The 12,011-nt window shown below is 34.4% G+C and overlaps 1 protein-coding gene across 3 annotated transcripts in view; it reads left to right on the top strand.

Annotated features, from left to right (window-relative positions):
• LOC126741610 (glutamate dehydrogenase, mitochondrial) overlaps positions 1-12,011 on the top strand; it is an 87,370-nt gene that overhangs the window by 26,936 nt on the left and 48,423 nt on the right. For all 3 annotated transcript variants that reach the window (XM_050448110.1, XM_050448109.1, XM_050448111.1), the window contains exon 4: positions 3,871-4,421. In XM_050448110.1, coding sequence (XP_050304067.1) covers positions 3,871-4,421 — 551 coding nt within the window. The remainder of the gene's footprint in view (positions 1-3,870; positions 4,422-12,011) is intronic.

Raw genomic sequence — 12,011 nt, 5'->3', positions numbered from 1 at the left:
AGTTGCAACGCTGCATTTTTGACTAGAAAAATCAGATGCTGCGTTTATCTTTAGAAAAGCATTACGTTTTGCAGATACTGCATATTTATTAGGCGTTTTTTTTCGTTTGCAATTTTTTTTTTGAAAAATTACTTTTTCTAGATATGGAGAATGTTATTTTACACAATAATATGTAAAAATCTCAAAATCGAAAATTTTTAAGTTACTGCGTTTTTCATTAGAACGGCAGTGTAAGAAGAAGGTTGGTAGAAGAGAATCTATTTGCACGTAGGCCAGCAAAAAAACCATTGCTTTCAAAAAAGACTCGCTTAGCCCGTTTGGAATTTGCCCGTCAGCATATACACTGGACAAAGCATGAATTGAAACGTGTTAGCATGGAGCATGGAGGTGGATCAGTGATGGTTTGGGGTTGCTTCTCAGGTTATGGAATGGGCCCGTTACATCGCATAGAGGGCATAATGGACAGGTTTATGTACAGGGATATTCTCAGAGATGTTATGTTGCCCTATATCGAAGACAATTTACTATTGAGATTCCAATTCCAGCAAGATGATGACCCGAAGCATTCCTCCAAAATTATGAAGCAATTTTTCGAAGAAGAAAAAATACCAGTTTTAAAATGGCCATCCCAGTCACCCGATCTTATTCCCATCGAAAATTTATGGGAACGTATGAATTTATCGTAACTCGAAAATTTATCGTAACTCTATGTACTCACCAACACCTTACAATTACTTAGCAGTTATATGGTTTTAATAATGGTTATGTTTGTTAGTTTTTTTGCAAGGGGACGGAACTTAATCCAAATCATTTACTGATATTTTCCTCATTTATGCACCCAGTAAGAATAATTTTGAATAGTAATAAATGAAATTCTAAGTCACGGGTCTCAAATAATTGGAATATAAGATCAAAGGAGTACACGTGTTTTGCCTGTATTAGGTATTCACAGACCTACTGTACGAACGAAACAGGAATATTAGGCTTTAGGACACTTATTAATTAAACCTAATTTACACTAAAGTTACAAACTAATAACTTTATATCTTCTGTATTCACTAATAAAAAAAAACAAATAACCGCACTACATGATACAAGCCAAGGATATAAATTAAAAGCTAAAATTGGTAAAATTGAACGGACACTGTTACCACATAAAGCATAAATGTAAAATAAATAAACGTTTGTCGAATGTAGAAATCGAACCACGGACCCCTTTGTACAGGATCCTTAGTGCTTATATGGATTTATTGACCTTTTACCTTACTACAAGGTCTCCTTATCCTTCTAAGATATCAGACTTTCTGTGCACTTAAACACTTTTTATATTCAATTCAATCTAAGTCCAATAATTCTTAAATACTATAATTTAGTTGGGGTATAAAAGATTTTTTTATACCCAGGAGCTTAGGTTTTCTATCGACCTCTGAGGTCATTTCTTGTTTTTAATATCCTACGTAATTTTATTTTTTATTGAAATTAAAAAGAACGAAAACCCTATTTATTGACTCAAAAAACCTAATTTGTTCCGGTAGTTAAATCTACTACCGTTAGTTTTCAAAAACCAAAACAAATTCATATAAATAAAATAAATATACTTTATAATGAAAATATAAATCAAGAATTACCTATTAAATTATCTAAAGATCCTATAGAAAAAATTGAAAGGCAAATTTATATTTTACTTAAAAAACAAAAAAAAAAACATTTTTTGATAATGATAGGTTTAAATTAAATCCACATAATAGCAAAACACCACATTTTTATGATTTACCAAAAATATTTAAAATAAAAGTTCCCTTAAGACCTATAGTTAGCAGCCACCTGCACTATAAATCCACCTACCCACCCACACAACACTAAATGTTTGTAGAAATTTAGAATTTTTACCCTTTTTTGTCAGAACTATCTAAATATTTTCAATTTAATAATGGATTTTATCAACAAAATTTTGGTATGGGCTCTACTAGCTAGTACAGGCGAGACACGTGAAATCCTTTGACCTTATATTCCAATATACAATGCATCTGTAAAGTAGTGAATAAATTCAATAAAAATTAAATGGACCGTTTCTGAAAAAATGGCCGAACCTGTCGACTTTAATATTGGGTTTAAGGTTTTTCGTGAAAATTAAAAATTCTGCAAGAAAAAATGGAAACCACCATTTTTTTGCAGAATCAAAAAGAACGCATTTCTTTTTACAAAGGATATGGTACAAATGAATAGTGGTTGCATAAGCAATTTTAAACGAAAAATGATAAAATATGAAATTAAAGAAATAACTATCTAAATTAAATGCATTTTGGCGCAACTATTTGAAGTATTTTTACATTTGCAAGTGGTGTTTATTCTTTTTTACTCATTATGATTGGTCGCCTATTAGCCAAAGCGTGATAAGCAGAGTTAAGCAAAGTTCGTGAATTCGGGCATGTTCGGGATACTCAAAAAGCTGGTCGGGGATCAATAACTGAAGAAGATGAGCTCAACGTTCTGTTAACGGTCCAAGATAATCTCAAAGCCACAATAACAGGCACGGCTTCTAATGTTAATTTGTAAGTTCCACCCTTATAAAATATTCTTACTTCAAGAGCTATCGGAAGATGATTTTGATCGCCGACATGAATTTTGTGAGCAAATGCAGCAATTATGTAATGATAACAATAATTTTGTAAAACGGATAATATTTTCTGACGAAGCAACGTTTACTCTAAACGGCTATGTGAATAGACAGAATTGTCGAAAGAAAGCGACCGAAAACCCTCATTGGTTGACAGAATGTCATACACAATATCCTCAAAAAGTCAATGTGTGGTGTGGCATAGTGGAAGGAAGAGTTTTAGGAGCTTACTTTTTTTATGATACTCTCACTGGTGAGAGGTATTTGGACTTTCTTCAAAATGATCTTATCCCGCTCTGATAACTTTGCATCGGATTTAGAAGAATCCGACATGCACCAACGTGATCTTTTTTTTCAGCAAGATAGAGCCTCGCCACACCATGCTTTCCCGTTCGGAATTATCTAGATGAAGTTTTTCCAAATCGTTGGAAAAGATTTCACTCAGATCACCCGATTTAACTCCCCTCTATTACGGTGCTCAATTCGAACATTTAATTTAGGTATTTCTTTAATTTTACATTTCATCATTATTTTTCGTTTAAAATTGCTTATATAACCACTATTCATTTGTACCATATCCTTTGTAAAAAAATACGTTCTTTCTGATTCTGCATTAAAAAATGGTGGTTTCCATAAAAAAAAATCTTGATGACGTCATTTCTGTTTTTTTTTTGAGTCACCCTGTATATTTCATTTCCACGTAGATACACCCTAAATCCAATATTAAAATCGACGGGTTCGGGCATTTTTTTCAGAAACGGTCCATTTCATTTTTATTGAATTGATCCGCTACTTTACGGGTGCACTGTACAAAATTAATTTATTTTTTTACATTTGTAAGTGGGGTTTATTTTTTTTGAGAGGCGAAAGCAGTGTCATCCTGCGTTTTATTAGTAACTACACTTTAGTACCTACTGTTATTGTATGAAATATGAGAAAATTGACCGAACGTGAAAGAATCGAAATCTTGTGCACGATTAGTTTCGGAGATATGTCGCGTACTCAAAAGGAGGTGGTTCAGTTGTTTGAGTTGTTTCTTCGTGTTGCTGTACTGTATTTGAGACCTGTGACTTGGACTTTAATTTATTACTATTTATTAATTTAAGCCGGTCTCTTTGAGAAAAAATTAACGACTATTTCGTCGTTTTACTAATAGATCGCTAAAAAAACATGTTTTTGGCAAAACAAATTTCAAAAACTTGATGTGTTTTGTAACGGGACAGACTTCGATAATAAAAATCAAAATTTTTCAGGACCCAGTATCGACGTCCCAGCTCCAGACATGGGAACCGGCGAGAGAGAAATGTCCTGGCTAGCCGATACTTATTCAAAAACCATCGGTTATCAAGACATCAACAGCCACGCGTGCGTAACCGGCAAACCGATTAACCAGGGCGGTATCCACGGTAGAGTATCCGCCACCGGCAGAGGTGTTTTCCACGGTATCGAAAACTTCATTAATGAGGAGGCCTATATGCAAATGTGCGGCCTGACTCCCGGTTGGAAGGGCAAAACTTTCATCGTTCAAGGTTTCGGTAACGTCGGCCTGCATACGATGAGATACTTGGACAGGGCGGGGGCCAAATGTATCGGGGTGATCGAGTACGACGGGTCCATTTACAACCCCAACGGTATCAATCCCAAGGATTTGGAAGAATGGCGCGTTAATAACGGAACCATCAACGGGTTCCCCGGAGCGGAGAAGTACGATGACGATCTTTTGTTCCATGAAGTTGATATTTTGGTGCCTGCCGCTACTGAGAAAGTTATCCATATGGGTAATGCCCATCAAATTAAGGCGAAGGTAAGACTTGAAGATTAAAGATAATTTTGTTCTCGAAAAGTTTTATCTTCGGTGAATTGTAAAGGCGTTACAAGGGATTAAAGGCTCCACTAATTCTCCGTGGTACTTAAAATGACTTAATACCCATTTTTTTACAACAAAATTTACGAGACGTTGAATAAAGATTTTTTAAGAACTTTGTGCTCTACAAGTTTTATCTTAGGTAAATTCCAAGGGCGTTACAAACAACTAAAGGCTATACTTGTCTCTTGTAACTAAAGCATGTACATTTTTTACAAAATATATAAAATGTGTTTATTTTAAGGGGTTAAATGCTTAATGAGCTTACACGCTCAAATGAGTTCCAGGAACTCCCTACTTAGTTTTTACTGCTAGTATACTCTTTTATACCACTAGTATAAAAAAGGAAAAAAGATTAAGTGAAAACTGTATTTAAAACAAAAATCATCAATTGCCTTTAATCCAGCAAGTTTTTCAGATACAAGGATTGTTTTTATTTTGAACTATTGGGTAAAAATGTTCTTTCTTGAAATTTCTTGACATTTTATCATTAAAAACATTCTCCAGGATAGTAATCATTTACTAATTTAAAAAAATGCCCCATCTTTTGGCTTTTTATGACTTCCTAAAAATTGATGATGGATAACATGATTTTTCGTTAAAGTACTCATAAAGTTGTATTTTTAAGGGAATTTGATCGAGAATAACAGAAATCAGCATAGGTGCGTTTAAAGTTCCTGCAAAATCGTAGTCAATTTTTATTAAATCAAATAATTAGAGGCCGTGATAGAGTCCAAATATCAAGATTCCCTTTAGAACTTACTCCGTAAAGAACATGATGTTGAATTAATTTTAAAAAAAATATATACATATAAAAATATGTATACCCTATGAGGATTCTTTAATATTTAGGATGCAACTACGATAAGTGGGTGTTTTAAGAAACTGCTTTTTAGGAAATTAATAATTAAAAGAAAAGTGGAAAAATTCAAATTTGTTACTACTAGGCGGTATTCTTTAAGATCTAAAATGACAGTTTTAACACTTTTAGTAAAAACCTTATCAAATATCTTTAAATTATTAATAATAAATCATGTTTTAATCAGTATTTCATTGTTATGACTACTACATAGATGGCGATATTTACAGGGACATATTTTTTAGACATACACAGGGTGTCGCATAAACACTGGTGAATAATTTAACAGCAGATTCCTTAAAAAAAAATGAGGTTGAGTTGAATTTGAATTAAGTTGAAAGGCAACCAAGATAGATTGAATGTAGTTTTTTTTTTAATTTTCGATATAAATGTAGCATTTATTCTTCGTTTTTAACAACATTTGGACAATGGTTTTTTTTATATGGTAAACCTTAGAATTAACTTTTTTTAAATTATGTCATAGAGGGCGCCACCAGTAACAATTTGAGTTTACTTTTAACTCTGTAACTTTCTTAGACATAATTTAGTTTTGTGCAAACAGTTTTGCTTAAAAAAGGTATACTTCAAAAATCTACCTACAATTAACCCTTTTCGAGATATTTACCTTAAAGTTTTCAATGCACTCAAAAAAATTATATTCTTAATTATTTAAATTGCTTTATTATGTATGGAACACACTGTATATAACCTTAAATGTAACAATTTTATTTGAATAAATGCAAATTTAAATGTCCAACTTTTTACAAATTCATAAATTCCTAAATATTAAAAAAAAATAACCAAAAACCTACTAACAAATAAACAACATAGAGAAAAAGATAGACACTATTTCTAAAATATATTATTATACAACTTAAAAGCAATATATGAGAAACAGTGTTTAAATGCTGCAGTTTTAAACTGGATATAAGGGAATGAGGATGATGGCGATATTCCAGTTTTTTCTTTAGTTATAATGGTTTTCCTAATTCTATAAAGATTTTATGTATTAAGTAAAGGTTAACAAACGAACTTTTCAGATATTATTAAAAGGTGTTGATTGAAAAACTTTCAATTCATTAGAAACTGGCTCTTATTTATTTATGCCAAAAACAAACCTTCCACATATTCCTTGTAACCTCTGTATACGGCTATTATTTTCATTGTCATAGTTTAAACAAGATCCGGACATACATAATTAAAAAACCTAAATTTTGGCATAGTTTCTGCTTAAGATTAAAATTCAGAAGAATATAACATCTTTATACTGTGGTGTACCTCATTGATGGGTTTAAATCAAATTGCTTTACACTAACTTTAGATGTTTTTGAAGGTGGTAGACAATGGTACAGTGAAAACATCTTGTCGGACTTGCATTGTCTTATTTATTTAATGTAACACGACGTTTCGGTTGGTAAGTATCTCCAACCGTTTTCAAGTGTAAACTGACAGCAAACTACTATTCTATAGGCTTATATACTAGATGTGTGCAGCGATGTGGAAGGGGAGGGGGGGAGGGAAAGTCATCCGTGAAAAGAGTTGGGGGGGGGAGGACACGCGTCTCTCTAGATCCTACACTGTCCTGAAAGTAGAGGCTTCCAGATGTTGGGTATATCGACGCTTGGCTGGCTGAAGATCCTCTGATTCTGTGAAATGAAAGCTGCCTCTACGAACTTCCTCTTCCGCCAGTGCTGTTCCTTGTGCAGAATCTTGGCTTTTGACCAATGGATATTGTGTCCATTATGCCACGCGTGCTCTGCTATTCCGGATTTGGAAACCTCTCCTCTTTGGGTCCAGCTGCGATGTTCCTTCGCTCTGATTTCTAGGGGGCGCTTCGTTTCACCTATGTATGAGTCACCGCACTCACATGGGATCCGGTAGACGCAATTTTTGGTATCCACCATGCCATCTGGTTTGGTCTTTGATACCACGCTTCTGATAGTGGTGCTAGATCTAAAGGCAGTTCTAATATTGTACTTGCTGGCAATGCGTTGGATTTGTTCCGATGTACCCCTAATGTAAGGTATGGGTAGAAGTCTGGTTGTCGTGGTGGCCTCGTCTCTGATTTGATTTGGACGCGTCCTTTGGATGGTCCTACTTATTAGCTTCTTTGGATATCCATTCTGTTGTAGGTCTTTGTAGATGGTATCCACTTCAGTCTTGAGATCCTCGTCGTTTCTACAGATGGTTCGAGCTCTATTGTAGAGGGATCTTATGATGCCTACTTTGGTGGTTGCCGGATGGTTGGACTCGTAGTGCAGATACTGGCCCGTGTGTGTTGGTTTTCTATAAACTGAAGTTCGTAGATTTCCGCCGACCTTTTTAACGAGGACATCTAGGAAAGGTAGAGCTGAGTCCTTTTCTGTCTCCATCGTGAACTTGATTGTTGGTCTAAAATTGTTGAGGTGAAGCAGAAACTCCTGAAGTGCTTTTTCCTCTTTGTCCCAGATGATGAAGGTGTCGTCCACATATCGAAGCCAGAGCTTGGGTTTGCAACGGGAGGCATCTATTGCATGTTCCTCGAACCATTCCATGAAGATGTTTGCTATTACTGGGGAAAGAGATGAACCCATCGGAAGTCCTTCGTCTTGGGCGTAGAATCTATCCTTGACCTGAAAGTAAGAATTACGAAGACAGATCTCCAAGTTCCATCACCCCGTCCAGAGGCAGAGGCAGAGGCAGTGTGGTCCGAGTTGAGAAAGCTGCATCCTTGCTTAGTTTGTCTCGGATGATGTTAAGAGACTCTCCTATGGGTACATTGGTGTAGAGACTTTCGACATCAAAACTCACCAATCTGTCATTGGTCTCGACTTCGATCCCTCCAAGAAGGTCTACAAAGTGGGCAGAGTTTCGCACGAAAGACGCTGCATTTCCCTGGATCGGTCTAATGATCTCCAAAAGGAATTTCGAGAGTTCTGATGTCGGCGAATTTCTAGAGCTCGTGATGGGCCGCAGAGGCATTTGCTCCTTATGAATCTTGGGTAGTCCGTATAGGTGTGGAGGTTTGCTATAATGTGGTGTCAGCCTAAAGCGTACCGCATCCGACAATGTTGAGGAGTACTTTTTAAGTGCTCTGTAAATTCGACCTTCTATGGTTGTCGTCGGATCCTTAGATAGTAGCCTGTATTCGCCTTTGTTCAAAACTTCCTCAACCTTGTTTTCGTAGGTTTCCAGGTCCATAATCACAGTTGCATTGCCCTTATCTGCAGGGAGAATTTTGATGTTCTTTTCACTTCTGAGGTTCCTGAGAGCTGTTTCCTCTTCTTTGCTGATGTTCTGCGAAGGTTTCTGTTTTTTAAGTGAGTCTAGAGCAACCCTTACCTCGTGTCGAAATTCATCGGCCTCAGGACGTGGTAGGTGGATTGATTCTACTGAAGACACTATGTCTATAAAGGATGGTTTTGAGGATATGGCGAAGTTTAGTCCTCTGTTTAACACCTTTTGTTCAGCATCGGTAAGGGTTCTTTTTGACACATTAATGATGGTGGCGGGGAGGTTAGAGGTTGGTGCTGGTTGAGTCCTGTTGGTTTGTCTGGATTTAAGGTTTTGGAGTTTTGAAAGTATTATTTCGTTTATTGTCGGATACACAGTTGGTTTAGTTTATTACCAAATAACGAAAACTGAGATTTCTTAGCATTCAGTGTTAAATTATTTTCAACGAATAATTGCGTATATTATATAAAAATTACGATTTAATAATGCATTTGGTTCTATTCTTCTTTTTACATTAAACTGTAAATAGTAAACTGTGGTTAAGTTGAATATTATTAGGATAACCGTAATTGAAGCAAGAATTAAGTTTGGAAAGGAAATCAAAGATATATATCAAAAATGACATTGGACCTAATATTGACCCTTGAGGTACCCCCATCAAAAGTTTCAAAATACCAGATGTTTCCTGTCTGCCTGCTATTGTGTGGTATAGGTATTAAAAAAAAAGATAAAGAGCCGCCAAAACTTATATATTTAAGATAAGAGCAAAGTATAGCAACATTCTTAATTTTTTTGAGTATGTTCTTATTATGTCATCCGTAACATTTACTAAAATTTCTAAGAAAATAGGCAATAAACTAATTGGTCTTAGATCTGGTATATCTGATGGATTGGCTTTCTTAGGTATTAGGTGAATATTAGCCATTCTCACGATAAAAACTTTTTTTCGTAAAAGATAGTAAATTTTTTGATAAATTTGTTTGGAGAAAGGACAAGCGTTGTTTATTTTGTTTACAAACTGACCAAAATAATTATTTGATTTATTAGGAATCCTTAAGCCAGGTGGAATCTCGTCATTTCTATTATTGATATTAAATTGTCATACATTTTTGTGAGGAACTTTCAATTTCAAATTCTAGTATTAGACTTGGCTAAGTTCATCCATTGTAAATCTGAGCCTAACAGAAGTTGATGTTTTTTTTAGGCTATAAAATTTTTATACAAAATTGTACATTAGGAATTCCTTTAACTTTGAAAACTAGAAATTCGAGTGGCGAAATCGAGTGCACCACAATATTTATTACTATTGGTATAGTATTGGCGAAAAATAGAGCAACTTTGCAAAAAAAACGCCATTTCGGCTTAAGATAAAATAAATCTTGTGTAATTCTTAAGCTTAAGAACAGCTTATTTTTGCTATAAATTTCTTTTTAAAAAATTGAAAAAAAAATGTGTTACATACAAATAGTTAGTTTTTTCATCTCAAAATTATCTAGAAGTTTCCGTTATTTTTAATTACTTCCAGACAACGCGTTCCGCATTAGAGATACCAGCCCGTGAATAATTTGATAATCCAAATTTTACAAGCTAATTGTAAATCATTTCAATTCGTTTTGTTCGTATTTCCTTATCCAATATTCCCATACATTTTCTGTTCGACATAAATTCGGGAAATGCTATTTTTCTTATCTAAACCAAACCTTCAAATATTTGGAGGAATGTCTGGGATTAAATATAATGCCATGTGTTCTGTGTTATGTATCTATAAACAAAGCAATCCATAATGCTAACTCTTCGATGTAATAGTCCTATACCAAATTCTGAAAAACAGCCCCAAACCATAACGGAGCCACCCTTACGCTTTACAGTTGGAATAGTGTACTTTGGGTTGTCTTTAATCTTTTGGGCTTTTAACAAACAAAATTCTACGCTATTAAAATTATTCAATTTTAATTAATTACTCCAAATAACTATTTTCCAATCATAGGCTGTTCAATTAGCATGAAGTTTCACAAATTCAAGTCGAGCATCTGGGTTTTTTTTCCGAGACCAATGGTTTTTTTTGGTCGATCGTCTGGCATGTAACCCAGCATCCAATAATCTTTTTGTGACAGTCCTTGATGATATAGTAATCTGTAGATCTTCAGCAATTTTTGCCTTAATTTCACAGGAAGATAGAAATATGGTTTGTTTTCAATAGTTTAAAATTTGTTTGTCTTCGTACCGGGTAGTTTTTCTTGTTCTGCCGCATGGCAAGACACATGGCCTTGTGAAATTTAACTTTATCCATGATAGTAAAAAAATATTCTAAGCATTTATATGACGTTAAAACAACTTCAAATTAACAATTTCATACACGAATAATTCTTGTACCTCAAAGGTTGTGTGATATAAATTTACTAGTGGTGGGTAAACTTTTTTAATGGGAGGCCATGAAGTTTAAGGAACGCTAGAGGAGGGCCAAAATTATTTTAAAAAATGCATTTTGTATTAAAGATTTTAACGAAAATATTATAGTACTACTCACAAATGTTAAAAATTAGCTTTTACCTTAAATAATATTTATTTTAATATTTATTCGAAGGCCATGCCATGGTAGACGTTTGACATATAAAATTGTTTTTGTTTGATTTTTATATAATATTTTTGAAAGCTGGTTCGAGGTGTGACAAAGCAGCTTTCAGCAGTGTGAAAAGGTGTTCAACAGTCATTTAAAAGTTACGTTTACGTTTTAAAGTGGGTTTTACACTGCATTTTAATAATTTCGAAGTGCAATTCTGTAGATACATTTTGCGGCTCTACATTAAGCGACATTAAGAAAATATCTAGCGATGATTGAATGTTCTTAAAATCTTGAAACCTAGTTTTTTGTGTGAAGAAAAACGCTGAGTGAATTCTTTTAGTTTGTTCTCACTCACAAGTAACATGGATTTTAAAGGCGGAAAGTGAGTTAAACCATTCTTCGCCACACTACACGTATAAAATGGTTCATTCCTTGTGTGGTTAAGAAGGTAAGAATCATCTGCGTCGACTCGAATCAGAAATTCTTGGAATGGTCGGTGAATCAAGCCTTGTGATCAACTCATAATAACTAGTTTTGAAACCACGTTAAGTACATGAGTAATATCTATTGAAGCTTTACAAAGGACGTCCTGATAATTATACAGTGTAAAAATACAGCATCGTGATTAGGATTCTGGTTCGAAAAATATCTGAAAATCCAGAGTTTTTTTCAACCATATTTGGGATTCCATCTGTATCTCATAATTTTGAAGGCCTTCGAAAAATTCATTATAAATTATTTGCTCTATTATTTTTCCGTCTATCGATTGCAAATAAGCTAGCTCTTCAGTAATATTAAATTCGTCATAAAAGCGTCTAATGAAGACTAATAAATGTGCAGTGTCACTTCTATCCGCTGCTTAAATTGAGTCGACAAATTAGATGCAATGGCATCA

This window comes from Anthonomus grandis, chromosome 10 (assembly GCF_022605725.1).
Source record: "Anthonomus grandis grandis chromosome 10, icAntGran1.3, whole genome shotgun sequence".
NCBI lineage: Eukaryota > Metazoa > Arthropoda > Insecta > Coleoptera > Curculionidae > Anthonomus > Anthonomus grandis.
Note: the sequence above shows the minus strand (reverse complement) of the source record. Positions and strands in the feature narration are given on the sequence as shown.